Source organism: Tetrao urogallus (genome assembly GCF_951394365.1).
Source record: "Tetrao urogallus genome assembly, chromosome: 21".
In the NCBI taxonomy this organism is placed as follows: Eukaryota; Metazoa; Chordata; class Aves; order Galliformes; family Phasianidae; genus Tetrao; species Tetrao urogallus.
Window position 1 is genome coordinate 4,743,352 of NC_136834.1, and position 18,378 is coordinate 4,761,729.

General features: G+C 46.7%; 1 protein-coding gene across 1 annotated transcript; it reads left to right on the forward strand.

Annotated features, from left to right (window-relative positions):
- Positions 1-896: 896 nt before the first annotated feature.
- Positions 897-18,186, forward strand: ATAD3A (ATPase family AAA domain containing 3A; the record flags this gene model as incomplete). Its single annotated transcript, XM_079545400.1, has 16 exons — positions 897-1,122; positions 1,300-1,376; positions 2,553-2,654; positions 3,760-3,819; positions 4,081-4,150; positions 5,044-5,209; positions 5,693-5,762; positions 7,527-7,682; positions 7,905-7,961; positions 8,494-8,619; positions 10,836-10,960; positions 12,475-12,526; positions 12,869-12,939; positions 13,930-14,097; positions 14,303-14,411; positions 18,013-18,186. 16 exons carry the CDS (start codon positions 897-899, stop codon positions 18,184-18,186), a joined length of 1,809 nt encoding a protein of 602 aa, XP_079401526.1.
- Positions 18,187-18,378: the final 192 nt, after the last annotated feature.

Sequence of the window (18,378 nt, forward strand, 5' to 3'; positions counted from 1 at the left end):
TAATGGAGGCTCTGTGCTGAGGGGAAGATAAAGCCTCTGGAATCTCTCACGCAATAAAGTATCTTGTTCGTTCTTGCTGTAGGATAGAGACTGTTTAGTACAACTCCCTGCATAGCTTACTACTGCATTAAGACCTCCCCCCCAGATGTAATGCATCCTTTTGAAGACAGTCAATTAAAAATACAAGAGCTACTGAATGACTCCTTTGTTCTTGGGGGCAGTAAAGACAAATCAGTTCAGTGGAATGAGAAGCTGGAATCACCTCGATTTTAAGTGGTTAAAAATAAGCATTCTTCCCACGACTTCACAGTCTGGTTTATATTCCCAACCTTGCAAAAATCAAATACATAGCCAGAAAGACATCAGCCTCAATAAAGCTCATTGCCTCACTTTTTCCTCTTCCCCCCTTTGACTCCTTCGAGTTCCTCCACACTACAAACAGTGAGATTAGGGACAGCTTTTGCAAAGCATACTTCTATACCAGCCACAAACACGAGTTCCTCCTCCTGCTCCTCAGCAGCAGTGCTTGGAGGACACAGGGCTGCCTGCAGCAGCAAACCCACAAGGCACAGCAAACCCAGAAGGCTGTACGAGGTAACGGCCTCAGAAACATTCACAGCGCTGTTACACGCCGCTGCGCTCCCGGCCGCCATTTTGGGCCCGCTCCCTTAGCAACACAACAACACTTCCGTTGCTACGGCAGAGCGCATCTCAATAAAGTTTGTCCCTCCCCGCTGCCCATCCCGGCCTACCTTCCTCTCATCCTTCCGGCTTAACGCTGATTGGTGTTCGACGCGTGACGTCACCCTGGCGCCTGCGCCCGGCCCAATCGGAGGCGGCGCGCGTGGCTCAGCGCGGCGTGGGTCCCGCGGTGCAGCCGGCGGCGGGGCGGCGCCATGTCCTGGCTCTTCGGCATCAACCGCGGCTCGACCCCGGCGGGCGGCGGCGACGCGGGGCAGGGCGGGACCGGGCTGACCCTGCCGCCAGGCCCGGGTGGTGGCGGCGGGCCAGCGGGCGGCGGAGGGGCGGGGGATCGCAGCACGCCCAAGGACAAATGGAGCAACTTCGACCCCACGGGCCTGGAGCGGGCGGCCAAGGCGGCGAGGGAGCTGGACGCGTCCCGTGCGTGAAGGATCGGGGCCGGGAGCGTCAGACGGGGCTTGATGTCTCGAAGCTGCAGCCTCCAGGGCGCGGGGGGAGCGGAAGGGTGGGCCCCGAGGGCTCAGCTCCAGCGGGTGGGTTCGTGCCGGAAGGAATCGCTCCGCGATGTTAACAGCCCCTTCCCTCTATCCGTCGCAGGCCATGCAAAGGATGCACTCAGCCTGGCCCAGATGCAAGAGCAGACCCTGCAGCTGGAGCAGCAAACCAAGCTGAAGGTACATCAGGGCGTGTGGTACTGCTGAGTGGGCAGCCCAGTACCAGCAGCTGCCAGGACTGAATTGTAGCCACATTTCCCAGCAGTCTGCCCTGGGCACTGTGTTCTTGTCAGCTGTCATTTAACTTTAGCAAGAGGTCAATACTTGCCTTTGAAAAAGAAGTATATAGGTTGCCGTGAAGGTAATGCCTTCTGTTTATTTCCATGGAGACTGCAAGAGATACAAAGATCATGATAACACCATTTGATAGAGCAGACTCTTAGCTACAAAGCACTAGTTTTCATCATAACCATTACTGTTACAATCAGAAAGATTAACGCTGGAAAGGCAATAGAGGAGTTGAAATAGCAAAAAGGACTAATGCAAATGGGAGCGTGTTACAAAGGGGAAGTGCTCACCCATCTCTGAAGACCTAGGCTTGTAAGGAAACTCCACAAGAGAGGGTCTCCAACCAGAGATCCTTCCCCATGCCAGTCAGCCCTTAAATGAGGTCTCAGAGAGGTGCAGCCAGGCTCCACCCCTACTGATCACACAGCTGAATTGCCTTCACCTGCCCTCCCAGGGCTGACCTGGTCCTTTCCCCAGGTGCTCAATCAATGCTTCATGCCCTGACTCAACAGTTCCCATACAACCCCCGTAAGCTCTGTGTTTTCACCAGAGCTTGCATGCTGTGCTCATCAAAATCTGCACCACTGGTGTTGACCCACTGTCATCACTGCTGAAACGAACCACCTCACTGTGCTCACATGCACTGGTTGGTCACCAAGTGTCAGTGAATGTCATTTGTTCCTCATGGAGGAATTCAGTGTCACATTGTTGCTTCATACACACTTCCATGTCAGGTTGCCTCTCTGTTGCCATCTGACAAAATGTACCAGAATGATGGTGACAAGTTTCAGCCCCTGCTGCCCTATGACCAACATTGTAAAACTGGAGGTGTCACTTTCAGAACAGCCCCTGTGATTCAAGGTGAGGTGCAGATAATGTCTCTGCCATAGGTGGCTTTGTAACCCCTCGCTATTGCCACCATTTTTAGGGAGTTACAAGGGTTGTGTGCAGGGAAGTGTGAAATGATTACAAATGCATCGTTTGGAACATAACTGCCACAGTCTTTTCTCTGTAGGGTTGTGCATTGAGCTCATTTGTGGTTATCATTATATTATTATCTCACTATAGGAGTATGAAGCTGCCATAGAACAACTGAAGAACGAGCAGATACGAGTACAAGCAGAAGAGAGACGAAAAACACTCAGTGAGGAAACAAAACAGCATCAAGCAGTAAGGGAATGAGGGGAAGCCCACTGTTGGAAGCCCTTGTCTCTGTCCTCCTGCATGGGGAAGGAAACAATGCATTGATTGTTTTTGGTGGTGTGGTAGGCAGCAGTCCATGCTGAGCCTGTGTTCTATCCTGCCTGTGTGATGTTAAGCTTAATTTGTAGTTGTATTTACTGATAACACTTTAGCACGAGTCAATGCATTGGCAATAATAGTGAAATCAGGGATGTGCAAGCTAGCTTTTGTTCTAACAGCTCACATGGTGGAGAACAGGGAAGCAAGGGGCTGATGAATTCTAATCACTTATATATATTGAGAAAGTAGCTAAAACCACTGGATAGGCATGTGTTTCTTGTCCCTCTAAGGTGTGGACTTTGGACAGGGCTGGCTCAGGGAGCAGGCTCCACTTCTGTGCCTCAGTCAGCTTCTAAATTCCTGCAGTTCACAGGGCATCACTGGAAGTCAAAGCTAACTTTGTGATTTGCTTCTGATGTGCCATGCTTCGAAGAGCAGTTGTTGAGATAACTGTTCTGGTGTCTCTCTATCTGGAATGGAAAATAATATCAGCTGTTGTGTAGAGTCCTTATGGGTGGATTGGGACCCCCAGACCACTTTCTGTTGAGTTCACCTGGTGTGGGTTTATTTGTCAGTTGCCATGGAGAACTGACAGATTAGTGAGGAACAAGAAAATGAATTGGAAACACCACTCATCTGACAGTCAGTGTATCTTGCCATTTCTGTTGCCTGCAATTGCTGGTCCAGGTACTTTGTTTTAGAACATGAAAGCATGTTTATCCCAGTAAAGCAAGTCTCTTTTTGAGCCAGAGTACACTTGGTCTTCATTTTGATGTCAGTGATACCTTAAAATGAGGTTGGGCCTGGTAGACTTCTCAGCATAGACGACTTTTTGGAGATAGCTGAGGATATTTTTTCCTCTATTCATTTTTCAGATCCTGGATTGATTGGTTTGCGTTGTTTGTGCTTTGTTGTTTTTTTTCCCCCCTGCATGTACCCAATCTTGTTGCTGTTGGTTCTTTTTTCTCTTAAGTGCTTAATCTTTATATTCTGAATGCTCCTTTCTTTTATCATTTTGTTTTGCCTCATGCAGAGAGCCCAGTACCAGGACAAGTTGGCACGGCAGCGCTACGACGAACAGATGAGACAGCAGGTGTGGTTGTTTCTCTAACAAAACTGGAGTAGTTTCTCTTAGGTTCTGGCCAGACATTAAATGGAAGGTCAGGAATTAGGACTGGGTGGCCAATTGTGTGGGATTATCAGTATGAATCTGATAAATGGAGAGAGGAAGAATGCACTTCAACCTAGCGGGCCAGCTTCTTGATAACAATTTATCAACTTAAGTTTACACAAATACCTACTTGACTGAGTTCTTAAACTTGAATGCATCTTCTGCTGTCATCTCTGCCTCCAGCAACTTGCTAATGAAGAGAATCTGAGGAAGCAGGAAGAATCTGTACAGAAGCAGGAAGCCATGAGGCGTGGTAAGTTAGAATTCTTCCTTAGCTCTTAAGGTGTGCAGGCAGATCAGACTCTGTACTCATCTTTGACTCCTTCAGGTTGGTTGGTGCTCCTTTAGGGACGTATTGGCAAACAATGTAAGCCCAGTAGCACTGGAACTACCAATTGCTTGCAAGATCAGTTTCAGAAGTGATTGAACTACTAAATGGCTGCTCTGTGGGACTTGGATTTCTCAATAAACTACCAGCATCTCCTGATGTTGCAGTGAAAGCCTGATTCTACGCTGGAGCAACCTAAAATACAACCAGTTTTGAGGAGGAAAAGAGAAACAAAATAGCTAACGTGAAGAGTGGTTGAAACAACGTCACCTAACCTCTACTTATTTGTTGCTGTAGAAAGTACAAGCTCAATCATGACCTTTTCGTGTGACACTGGCTTTGTTTCTTTTCACTGTTACGGAGTTACCAGAATCAGTGGGTCGGTAGAGCACCAGCAGGACTATGAGGCAGCTTGTAGGTAACCAAATAGGATCAGTGTTGTTTTGCTTGCTGCACATACCTGGACTGCCGGTCTGTCTGCTCCTTGCTGCCATCTGGTGTAGTATTGTGGCAACAATTCAGCATAGCTCAATTCTGAGCCCTGTGGGAGCTGTGGCTATCAGGGCAGTCAGTCTGTCCAGCATCCAGGCATCCAGGCTGCTAGCAAAGATCTGGATGGTCCAGCCACGATTTTGTGCAGTGTCACAGAAGATTGAGGCTGGTGGCTGTGCTCATCTCATGGGTTGTTCTTAGGTTTCTCATTCATCCTCCAGCCACGTGAATGGTAATGCTTCTGCAGCAGTTCTGCATCCCAGATCACCCCCTCTGCGACAACGTCTTGAGCCAGCCTGAAAGATTGACCTCTCTTTTCTTTACAGCCACAGTAGAGCGCGAGATGGAGCTGCGGCATAAGAACGAAATGCTGCGTGTTGAAGCAGAGGCAAGAGCCCGTGCCAAGGCTGAGAGGGAGAATGCAGACATCATCCGGGAGCAGATCCGCTTAAAAGCTGCAGAGCATCGCCAGACAGTGCTGGAGTCCCTCAAGTATGTGAAGCCAAGACAAGGACGTGGGCTGCCTTACTTCTCGTGCACATTTCCTTTGCCTTGTAGGAAGCCTTTGCTGTTGATCCCTCTGAGCTCTGAGAAATACGATGAGTTGCTTTGGACGCTTTTGTACATTGAATAATAGGGATTATATGGAGGAGAACCTTTTTCAGCTGTTTGTCTTTGTGCTTTGGAGTCTGAGTGTGAACCAGAAAGAGTATTTATAGAGCTGTGAGTCTCACACAGTTTTCCTAACAGATGATTTCAAGCCATATTTATTAAAACTGAAGCTTGGTTACTCTGAAAACTCAAAGCTCTCTCAGTTTCTGGATATATGCCATAAAAAATATAAAGGGAGGGCATTTAAAAATTAGTTTTGACTGGTTCTAAAGGAGATAGTTATAGAATGTGAAGCTGTGTTGTAAATTATTTCAGTCCAGCATTCAGAATTCTTCTGCCTATCTTGATGTTTCTTCACCATAGGACAGCAGGGATGCTCTTTGGGGAAGGATTCCGTGCCTTTGTGACAGACTGGGATAAGGTCACAGCCACGGTAAGATTGTGACACATCTAGACAAAAAGCCTGGCAAAGCTCTTGTTTTATATTGGGCTGCCAAAGGTTCTTAAAATGGCATCAGAGCAGCTCATAGCTGAAATGCATTTTGGATCTGTCCGCATGCTTTCATTATCAAATGTGCCTATTCAGGATGGACAGGCTGGAAACCTGGAGAGTACTTCTAGACCCATTACATGTGCTAAATAAGTTGATTAAAGACGTCCCAGCATCTTCTTGCAGGACAGAAGACCATGGCAGTTACTTCCTGTTTGACGTAATGTCATTTCTCACTGCAAAACTGTGCAGCACTGAGGTATTTTTAGTAGCATGGCTCGTTAAAATGGACAATTTGCTTTAAATCAGTGGCAACCATCTGCTGCACCAGGCAGTTCTATACACAGAGGCTGGCACAAAAGGTGCTTTGTCCAAGCGTGCTGGGGAATGGATGCTTTCAGTGCATCCTTTTGTCATCTGCAGGCTGTACCTGGAGTCCTTTGAAGATGACTGCTTTTAGCTGTATGTTCTCTTGACCCAGATACCAGTTTCTTGCATTGTGGTCATTTTTGCTTCTGATCAGCTCTTGTCTTGGGAAATTGGGACTTCTTTTTCTTTATATATAAATAAATCTAAGAGTACAAATATTTTTGGAAAAGAGGTAACACAGCCAGAACTCTTACATTTTGGGTTGCTTTGAAAAATGCTGTAATGCTGACTATGAGGCAAGATGTAGGTAGCTATTTTTGAGCTCCTCTAAATTAACCCTGCCAGGATACCTTCTGCTGCTAAAAACGTGGAGCTTCTTGTGTTCTAAATCCCTGCAAACTGGGAGTAACCAGGTACAGAGATCTTACTCTTTGCCCCTTGAACCTGCTGTTCTGAACTCCACCATCCAAAGCAAAGGTGATGTCACACACTTAAGCAGAGTAGAACTGAACAGGTGGCACCTTGTGGTTTATTGAATTATGCCTTTCTTGTCATCCTTGAGGTTCTTGACATTGATCTGTACTTGTTGCAGAAACTTTTAAAACAATTGCAGCTTGCTCTTTTGTCTACCTGGGCTTGCTCTGATTGGAATGTCCTTAGCATTGTCAGTGCAGCTCCTTGTCTTCTCTGATAACTAGCTAGGGTGAGAAAAGCTGCCTGCAGGGCTGCTTGCTTTAATGTGAGCCAACTGAGTGCTGAGCAGCAACCAGGAATCACAGAGAGCAATCCAGAGGCTTTCTGCTTTGCTGACAAATTAATGGCAATGTCTCATGTTCTGGGGTTTGTAAACAACCTCTTCTCTCACTGTAGTGCAGTGGTGTCAATTCCCACTGTAGTTTTAGTGTTGAAATGCCTCAAGTACCCATTCTTTTGCATTGTGTCTGACATTACTGTCCTCTTACACCAGGTGCACCCTTGCCCATTCCTTTCTTGCTCCCTGCTCTGTAGTGGGAGGTTTTGGCCTCTACTGTCACTAAAACACTTATTAGCTTTGTCTCCTGTTCAAGAAGAGCTCTAGGAAGAATTTCTGTGATGTGTTTCCCAAGGTCATCTTTGCCTTCACTTGCTCGTGCTCCTGTTGCAGTACTTTCTAGATATACACTTCTGATGGTTACCTGTGGTGAACTCTGCCACTTTTCCAGTGGCATGTCTTGACTCATTTGGTGATTTACATTGACCCCATGCCCTCATTAGGGAAGGCGAGTAAATAAACTGGAATCTCTGTATCTCTCAAAATTCCAAATGCTTTTTCTAATCCTCATCCCCTTTTCTTTCCAGGTGGCAGGCCTAACCCTGCTGGCCGTGGGAGTTTACTCTGCCAAGAATGCCACTGCAGTAGCAGGACGCTACATAGAAGCACGTTTGGGTAAACCTTCTCTGGTGAGAGAGACCTCACGCATTACTGTGCTGGAGGCACTGAAGCACCCTATCAAGGTAGAGTGTGGCTCTGTCTTAGTTTTGCTCTCAGCTATGAGGATGCAGAACTCCTTTTCCAGCTCTCAGGTGTCAGGCAAGGATCTGCCTGTGAATAAATGTACTAATAGAGGCTGTGTGGGTGAGCTGATCTCATTGTCTTATATATTAAGTTTGTGGTTTCTGAGCTTTGGAAGCTGTGGCCAATTTCTACATGTCAGTGATTGAATTTTTCCTTTCTAGGTTGGTAAGCGTCTCACCAGTAAGGCTCAGGATGCCCTTGAAGGAGTTGTTCTCAGTGTGAGTACTGTGTTCTGCTGTCTTATTTGTTGAGGGATGACTTCTGAATCTAAATAGGGAAAGCTGTTTCCTTACATGCACTTCAAATGATGTAATTCTAGTAATTCTAGCACCTGCAGAGCATTGAGACTACATATAAGCTCCGATGCTTCACTGGCACAGGTTAACATTTCTGTTAACCTTCTTTTTCCTATGAACAGAGCATAGTTCAGTGCTTGCTTGGCTGCAGTTTTTCTCTGCAGTCAGCATGCTAATATTCAGAGTTCCACTTATCTCATCTACGAAATACTACTGAACTTATGGTTGCTGCACTGCTTCCTGGCTTAAGGAAGAGCCCCACAGTCAAGTGGACAGAACTAGGAATTGAGTAAATCCTGAATACTGAGGAAACAGCTCAGCTCCAAAGCAATAAGTAGCTGAAGTGAAGGCTTACAAGCTTGAGACTGTAGAAATGCTGCTGCTGATCCCTGAAGCTGATCAATGCTGGTCTCTTGGTTCTTTCTAATCCTTAAACATAACTCTTCTCTTACAGCCCCAATTAGAAGCACGTGTGAGAGATATTGCCATAGCAACAAGAAATACAAAAAAGAACAAAAGCCTATACCGGAATATTCTGATGTATGGCCCTCCTGGCACTGGAAAGACACTTTTTGCCAAGGTAAAGCCCTGCCAGCATTCTGACTGCCTGTGTGTTGCAAAGTGTTCCAGAAACTGCAGGCCTTAAGTATCCTCTCTAGTCTGAAACCCATTGTTTAAACTTCGGGTTTTTGCATCTCTATTGGTAAGGGAGGAGAGAGCATCCACCTGCAGCAGCTCTGAATTAACACAGTCACTTGGGTTCTAAGCTAAGCTTAGGCAGAAGAACTTCCACCTGGAAAAGGCAGTTGGCAACTGTGACTTGGGAAATTACAACACCAGCCTTCTGTCTTATTTCTACTTCTGTTAATTACATGCACTTGTCCAAATAGGGTCTTTCTTGCTGCCACTTACTAATCCCCAAGTGAAAGAGAAAGAAAAGTATGGCTTTATTTTGCACATGCTCTACAGGGGTGGTTTGCAAGCAGGCTTGTGTAGCAATTGGACAAATCAGCGCAGTGGGAAGAATGTTACAACAAAGGTGCGGTGATGGAAGGGCCAGCACAATAGAAAGCTGCTATAAAGGAAGGGAAGAAGATCGCTCACCTGTATCAGAAGATTCCAGGTTCATAGGGGAAAGCTTCACCAAGGAGGGATCTCCAGAAAGAGATCCTTTCCCACTGGCAGTCAGCTCTTAAATGAGATCTCAGAGAGGTGCAATCAGGCTCCACTCCTGATCACAGCACTGAATTGCCTTCACCTGTGCTCCCAGGGCTGACAGGGTCTTTCCCCAAGTGCTCAATCAATGGTTCATACCCTGACTCAACAGTTCTCATACAGCTTGAATTGGGATTTCAGTTTTTTGGCTTGTTCTTCTCTGCTTGTCCAGTACATGTGAGGTTCCCTATGGTTGTTCAGCAGCAGCAGATTTGACATGCTGATGCAAGATGAGTTTTGTGCCTCTGTCAATACAATAAATGTGTAGTCCAGTTGTGTTTGCTGCCAGTTCTGATTGTATGCCAGCTAGTTTGGATTTCTGAATCCCATAGGGAAGGGCAGCACTTGGAAGTGACAACAACAGTGTAAGGAGAAGGGAGAAAAGAGCTGAGTATTGGGCAGTGGAGAAAGGGGAAGAAGCATTTAATACTTCTCCAATATGATGGGAGCTCCAAAGGGGTGGTGATAGCTATAAATAATTGGTATGGATCAGAAGGAAGATGATGTAAGAGTGAGGAAAGGACTGAGTACCTGTGCATATGCTCTGGAGAGGACAAAATGCTGCATTGAAAAGCAGATTGTTTTCTGAGCTGTGACTTCTGTGCTTACATTAATGGCAGCAACTGTGCAGTTTGCTGTCCCTGCTTTCCAGAAAGGCAACCTGTCATAGCATGGTGGCCTTCTGACTACTGCAAAACGAAGCCATGTGGATCTGTGGTGTTAAGTATTTATGCTACATGACAGGGTTCTTCAGGCAGATGTAAACACACTTGGATGTAATAGCTGTCAAAGCTCCCAGCTTCCTTGGACTGATGCAGAACGTTGAACATTAGCAGCAGGAACCGGGTGGTTTTAATGGGCAGAGTGTAGCTCTTTTTTCCTGCCTCCTGCTGAGCAGCACATAATTGGTTGGGTTCAGCTGAGTGTGTTTTGCTGGAGCTGATGCTTATCTACGTGGCTTGACTTGTTCATTTTAACCTTCAGATGACTTTCCTTTACTCAGCAGAAGCAAATAGCCAGCTCTGGGTCAGCTAATGGAGTGTTAGCTCAGGCTGCTGCCTGTCCCCGTGGCTCAGTTGGTGGCTGCTACGTGAGCTGCTTTCTGAAATGGAGGGTAGAGATCTTTCCATCCCTTGGCTTCCTATCCCGGCCCAGTCTGTTATTTCAGACACAGGTGGCTGTGGCCTTATTCACCACTGAGATATTGTAGTGAGATGGAATGGAATTTGAAGCTAGGAGCTTATCAGCCATTTTAATAGTTGGGGCTGAAGCAGGCGGGGGATTTCTCGAGGCTGTGATGACGTGGCAGCCTAACCAGAGTTGGGTCAGTGTGAGCCAAAGACTCCTAAAAAGTTCTGGGTGAACTTCAGTTATATCTGCTCAGTCTTCCTTGATGGACAGGCTCATAGTTTGTTACCAATTCACAGAGAATTGGTATATTTATATTTTACCTGCAACTCAAGGGAGACATTTCCAGCACACCGCAGGAGCTCCATCAAAGCCCTTTGCTCTGTGGCAGGCTGATCCGGGATGGCCTTGCAGTGAAAGAGGTTTCTTAACTCTCTTTTTGTTCCCTTCCAGAAATTAGCTGTGCACTCGGGCATGGATTACGCCATCATGACGGGTGGTGATGTTGCCCCTATGGGGCGGGAAGGAGTGACTGCCATACATAAGCTCTTTGATTGGGCAAACACCAGTAGGAGAGGGTAAGTAGAGCTTCCTCTGACTCCTAAGTGTGGTTTCTTGCTCGAAGAAACTCACTGCAGTGATGCAGTTCAGACTGCTGTGTGAGTGATGCTCTTGCGTAGATGAGGCAGCGCTGAGCAAGAACACCATCCTCTAAAGCTTGTCTAGATTGAGTGCATTTTGCATTTTTTGCATTTTTCTTGCCTTACAGTATTCTAAAAAGCTTCACTCTTTGATTTCTTAAGAGCGTGTAGTCAATTTGTACTGGTGAAAATAGATTTTTGCAGTCTAAATGCAGCTGAGGAGCATCTTTGTCCAGCCAGGATATTAAAGCCAATGGAGAACTTGCAGGGAGTGCCTGCTGATTTTTGTGTTATATTTTGATTGCAGGTGTTCTGTAGACAAACACGACAAATTGATGATTTATGTGTACCCTGATTGCTTCAGATGGACACTATCTTGCAGTGTCTGTTTCAATCCTTGCTGCATTTGTCATCTAAATGTTTCTATTTCCCCTTCATAAAACAAACCTGCAGAGTAATGACCTGAGGATCTAAACTCTTTACATTCCTCTCAACCTGCTGGATGCTTCCACCATAGAGTTCTCTTTCAGAGCTCTGGCTGCCTCTGAATTTATTCTGTCCTGGTTAAAAACTTCTGTCTGATAAGAACTTCATACGCTTCAGATCAGTGTCTTAAGAAAGTGATGGGCAAAGGTTAGCTGTGTCCATACTTGAGTGTTCTAAGCTTGAGTAACATGCAAACATCTAAGCAGACTTTATTCTGGATATCCAACAGTTTTAACTGCTTGCAAGTTCTGTGTTGCCTTTATTGGCCAAAACCAGGAAATGCTTCTCTGCAGAGATTGTAGTTGAGAAAGTTTTCAGAAAAACTGGAGTTGAATGTGAGAATGAGATGTTAAGAGGCCCTAAAACCTCTTGGACAAACGCTATGAAAGAGAGATGTATTAGAAGCTGAACAAGAAAGCAATAGAAGCTGTGGCAGCTTTATGAGCAGCCTGGTTCTGTTATTGATAAACATCTTTATACACTCAGTCCCTTGGGAAGAGCACTGCCCTTGGGTTATAAGTGAATTTATTTTCCTGAATTATTCATTGACTTTATTAATTCACTTCTCCACAGGTAGTAAAACCATTCCATTATTGCCAGTGTGGTTTGGAAAGGGAAACCAACAAAACAGCAAAGCAGTGTGCAGGGGAGGGCTCTGGCTTCAGGTTTTGAATGGGATAAGGAAGGAGCCACCATCAGCTCAGCTCCTGGGATGCTGAAACGCCTTGCAGCCTCACACATTTCTCTGGATAGGAGTGAATGCTAAAATAAGCACTCTCCAATACCTGGGGAGCAGGTCTAGATTTCACATATCTGCTCTGACTTGACAGGAACGCAGCAGCACTGCTAGATATACAGCTGGTCACTGCTGTGGGTATCTGGAAGGAAGCAAGACAGGGGAATCTTGGAGCTTTGTGAGCCTCACTTACCTGTCCCTATTACTGTGTAGTGCTTTCTTTTTGCAGCCTCTTGCTATTCGTGGATGAAGCAGATGCATTTCTGCGGAAGAGAGCCACAGTAAGTGCTTTCTCTCTGGTCATTATCTGTGCACGCTGCAGTTAGCCAGCCTGCAGCCTACTTGTTTAACGTGATTAGCCAGCTTAAACAGGCAAAAGATTAAAACTGGAAGGTGCTGTGCTGCTCAATTAAGCGATGCAGAGATGAGAAATGAGCCTTTTGCAGCTCAACGATGTGAGCATCTCAAAGCTGACCTGAGAATTCTCCCCTGCAAAAAGCCTCTGCAGATGGCTGGGAGAATCCTTGACGAAAACAAAGCTCACGTTGTCAATAATGCTGCTTAAACTGTGACCTGTCTGAAGTCCCAAGCAGCTGATCTTCCTTTGGGTTTTATCTTTGCAGGAGAAAATCAGTGAAGATCTCAGAGCAACGTTGAATGCATTCCTGCACAGAACAGGGCAGCACAGCAACAAGTACGTATGTGCTGGTTTCTAACCTGACTTATTGCTGATTTGGGCAATAAGGCATCCCACAGCTATAAACAGGAGCTCACTGGTATCCTTTTCACCCACATGTCAAAGGGAAGGTCTGAATATCAGGTTGTGTATCCATTCTTTATCTATAACGTTTTTCTGCAGGGTCTCGAGGAGAATTCCTGTCAATAGAGAGGAGCAGATTTGTGCCAGTGTGGCTCTTGGGCCATCTAAGTTATCTGCACAAATGACAGCAAAGAACACAACCCCCTGTGGGCTTGGATTTAAATAGACCACAAGAACATCAGTGTTTCAATAGCTGTGGTTAAAAGCCCATTTCAAATCACAACGCACTGCTAAACTGCTAACATCAATTATGGCATTAAAGTGCAGTTGGCACTGGGAAGACACAACATTCCAGAGCAAAAGAAAGGACTTCTGTCTCCAAAACAATGTGACCTGGAAGCTGGCACAGCTGTACCACGGGGCAGAAGTTGGTTTAATCCACTGCTTTTACATTTCTTTACCATTGTGAGTGCCTCTGATTGAGCACACATTAGGCCTGATAGCAGGAATCTCAGTCTTGATTGAGGAAAACAAAGCAACTCCTGCCAGCTGCTGCAGGAGAATGACCTTGCCATACACAAACCCAACAGGAGCATGCTCTCCTTACTCTCATGCTGGGATGAGTCCATTCAGGGCTCAGGCAGGGAGGTCTGTGGGGGGTGCTAAATGTTGCTGAATGTTTGATATCTACAACTCGAGGGTGACTGTGGGTAAAACAATAAGTTAGGCTTATATGGCAAAGACAGCCTGAGAAGGGCTGATATTCAGGCTATATACTGCAGGATGTCACTTGAGATGCAGTTACAAAGCTAAGGCATGTCAGGTGATGAAGGGCCTTCGACCAAAGCAGTTCCTGAGGTCCAAATTGGTTTTTATTTAGTTTTCTATGGCTCTTTTCAGTCTTTTCTTGTTTCACATTTCCAGGTTTATGCTTGTTTTAGCAAGCAACCAGCCTGAGCAGTTTGACTGGGCTATCAATGACCGAATAGATGAAATGGTGAACTTTGATCTGCCCCAGCTAGAAGAGCGAGAGCGGCTCGTGAGGATGTATTTTGATAGGCATGTCCTGAAGCCAGCCACAGAGGGTAAACAGTGAGTATCCCTGCAGGATTCTCCTTGTTGCTGTTGTCCTCAGCAGTAGTGGAGCTGCTCCCTTCTCCAAAATGAAGAAAAATCTGCTGCTCCCCTTCAGGAGTGCAATTGTCGATAGCAAGTTGCTTCATACAAACTTCCCTCTGCCTTGCCCCCTCTTCTCACATGGATGCATATAAAGCAATCCTTGTGCTTCTGCTTTTAGACGTTTGAAGCTGGCCCAGTTTGACTATGGCAAAAAGTGCTCAGAGATTGCCAGGCTGACAGAGGGCATGTCTGGCCGAGAGATCTCCCAGCTTGCTGTGGCATGGCAGGTAGGTGGGATTTCACTGGGCTTCCTGCTTCTTTCTCCCTTTCTATAAGGCTTATTGATTTTTTTTTTTTTATGGAGTCTCAGATCCTGGAAAATGTCATTATGCCCTGGTAGCAATACCAGAACACTAGTAGCTCTATGGTGGTGTCAGTGTCTGCGTAACTCCTTGTCTCATTAAATAGGAAGAGCTCCTGGAATCACCAGTGGGGAAACCCCCTATTCAATTAAAGCAAAGCAAGTTCCTTAAGAACAAGTGTGGCCAAACCTTGCTGGCTGTTGCTCATGTTCCAGCTCAAGAGGCTTAGCAGAAGAGATGCCTGATGTTGCCTGTAGGTACGCCAGCATCAGGACACTGAAGCATGCTTCCACCTTGCTCCAATCTGAATGTATTTTTAGTACAATTTGAGTGATTGAAGGAACAATGCTAACTGGAAAATAGAGCTGGAAATTCTGTCTACTTATTTCTATATAGGCACCGTGCCTACATAGCATTTCTAGCAGTGTTAGTCCTGCCTCCTATTCCTGCCTTTCTGCTATCCTTTCCATTGTGCTGCTACACCTCTTTGTATGGCTGTGCTGTGAACTGGGTCAGAGAGCTGAAAGAGATTAAAAATAGCTTGGCAAGGCGAGCTGAGTGCAGCCACACTGTTGTCTTGGCACATCTGAGGTCAGGGTGTGCAGGGGCTGTCTGGCAGGAGAAATAGATAAAGGGCAAAAAGAGCCAAGAAAAAAGGGAAAATGAGGCATCTCTTACAGTTGCTTTTCATCTTGGGAACACCTTACAGAGCTGATAAACAGCAGATGTTGTGAGCCTGCTGCTCTTCAGAAGTTCCTCAAAGCTGCCTTGAAACAGCTTCCAGTGCTCTTTCAGATAGGCTCATCAGGACAGCTGCTGAGATGCAGCGTGCCTCGGGTCTCTGCCTAATAAATAGATTCAATTGACCCATTCTGGGAAGATTACAGCACAAAGCTCTGGTGAAAACTGCTTTGCTGGTGCTGGAGCACAGAGCTAGGTGGGAGCGTTTTGTTTGCCTTTTGTTTTCAGCTATTTCCTACAGTGACCTGATGCGACTTGGAGCTAATCCTCCAAGTGTAGGCTTAATTGCAATATGCCTGTCGCTTAATTCACCTCGCATTTCTGTGTATGTTTTCCTTAATTAGTTTTTTCCTCCAACAGTCATTTGCAGTGTTGCTGTCTGGAAGCATTCTGTCTCTACAGGTGTCTCAGAACAGAGCCTTAACCCATGTCTGGGCAGCAGAGCTGAGAGACACTGTGTCAGCCTTCATCTGCATTGAAGTGCTGTTCAGTTTCACAGGGGCTGTCCTGCCATCACCTCCAGCTGACTGGGGCATGCTGCCTGCAATCCTTCAGCCTTAACTTCTGTGCAGTGAAACCCAGAAAGCAGTAGGTAGTTGTAGGAAAGGTGTGATAGAATTTTGAGGTGCTGGGACTTACCTCATAGACTCTTACCTCAGCTCTATCCAGCCTGCCTGGGCTCATGGGCAGAACCAAACCCAGAGATGGTATGGGAGAAGGTCAGGTTCTGAAGTAGTTGGGGGATAAACCATCACAGCAGTCAGCTCTTCCCAAAGAGCAGCCCAGAATGACAGCAGAAAGCTGCTCTGCAGCCCCACGGCCTTGCAGCATTTCCCACAAAGGTGCTTTTGCCATTATTGCCATGAAGGTAAACATCTTAGTTAAGCAAGAGAGCCTGAGCAGCAGCTGCAGCTTCCATAGATTGGAGTTCCTCTGGCATGCCATCTGAATGAAGGTATGCTTTAATGCTCTCTCACTTTGTCCTGAATGTTCCAAACAGGAAAAATAAGGTGCAGCAAAGCAGGGAGTGAGTGCTGGCACTGAAAAGAACACTGTTGTTTGTGGCACTGTTGTTTTGTGGTCTGCATGCTGGAAATCCATTTTAATCTCTTCTGCCAAAGACTTTGCCTTCTCCTTTGTCCTTGCTCTTTTCCACTCCCTGTACCTAATCCTTGATGAATGCAGTATGGATTAGATGCATTTGCACACCACAGAGTTCCCTTTGAATCTGTTACAGTAATGTGCAGGCTTCCTAGTTTTGCATCCTGACCTTAAACCCCCCAATAAGCTTTAGATAAAGCATCAGCACAGAAGCCCTCCACTTTTCCAAGCCTTAATCATAAGAATGGAGGTATCTTGCCCATTTTATTTTTCAGCAGGCTGCTTTCATCAGAACTGCGATTCAAAGGCACCAAGGCCAAGTGGAAACACACTTGGATTTGGGCTGCAATGAAGCACTGGGTCATTCAGGCTGTGTTTGTCACCTGTGCTCCATCTTTCTCCTTGCACCAACACACATTGTTTTGGGTTAGAGTTACAAAACACAAATAGTTGGCTTAAAACGGGTTAAAGTCTGTCCAGGCAGGAGTCAGAGGTATGAATACAAATGAGCACAGCACCATCTCAGTGTATGCAACTCCTCCCAGAAGGGACAGCTGCTTCCCCCATTTGCTTTCTTGACAACAAGGGCCTGAGGCTTCCTATAAATAGAAAGTCATTGAGAAAATCAACAGAGCATGAACTGCACAGCTTTGCAGGAGTTTCCACTGTGGGATTGAGGGGCTGTGCAGAGGCAGGGAGGGAGGAGGGGGATGTGGGCAGAGGTTTGGGGTGAGGAGCTGGCTGTGTCAGGCTGCCTCAGTGGCATTGCTGTACCAGGAATGTGTTATGGGAGCACTGGCACAGGGAGTCAGCAGATATAGAAGTCTGCAGCTCAGGGTTGCGTTGTTACCTTGGAGATAAGATGCTCAGCTCGCAGTGCCAGCAGCCTCCCCTTCCTTCTGGGCTGCAGCTGTATGCTGCATTGCATTGCTGGGCTCCCACATTCCTTGTGGGCAGACCAGCAGGACAACCCCATTGGCACAGTTGCAGGAGAGTGGCACATATGGCTTTTACCCTCACAGCCACTGGAGGATTAGGTAAGGGAAAGCCTCCCGGGGCACGTAGCAATTGGACAGAGCAGTATGATGGAAAAAGGTGTTTCCCCAGAGGTGTAATGACAGAAGGATCAGCATGATAGAAAGGTACTATAAAGGAAAGGTAGAAAATTGCTTACCTGTATCAGAAGATTCCAGGTCTGCAGGGGAAAGCCCCACCAAGGAGAGATCTCCAACCAGAGCTCCTTCCCCAGTGGAAGTCAGCCCTTAAATGAGGTCTCAGAGAGGTGCAGCCAGGCTCCACCCCTTCTGATCACAGCACTGAACTGCCTTCACCTGTGCTCCCAGGGCTGACCCGGTCCTTTCCCCAGGTGCTCCATCACTGGTTCAGGCTGTGACTCAAACAATTCCCGTGCAGGACATGATGGGATGGGATGGGATGGGACTTGATGCAACACAGCAGTGATATGGGGTGATTCCAGGTGGAAAACCAGAGGGTCACACATCACACACCATTTTAGAGAGGCCGCGTTGCCCGTGTTCACCCTGACACTGCTCTTAGTCCTCCCTTGTAACCATTTAAAACCATTTCCATTGCCTTGGATGGAGATGCTCCATCACCATACGCACCTTTTCCTCTCTACCTTATTGGCTTCACGGGTGCCTTTCCTCTGCCTTTGCCTCCCCAGGCTGCTGCTTATGCGTCAGAGGACGGCGTTCTGACCGAGGCCATGATCGATGCTCGGGTCGCTGACGCTGTGCAGCAGCACAGGCAGAAGATGGAGTGGCTGAAAGCAGAGGGCACAGAAGCGAGCAAAGAAGGTGTCAGAACTCCACTGTTCCCCAAAGGAACACCGGTGTGAGAAGCACCTGCAGACCAGTGTGGATGAGGATGTGGGCAGAGGAGAAGAATGGGGAGTGTCTTTTTGGGCACATTTTTGGTGGAATCATGTGAGAAATGTGCCCCTTGGTGCAAGGGAAAGGGGAGGGAGTGCTGCCTCAGTCTGCCTTTCATTTCGGGTTTTAAGGATGCAATGGAAATAGGAAAAATGGTT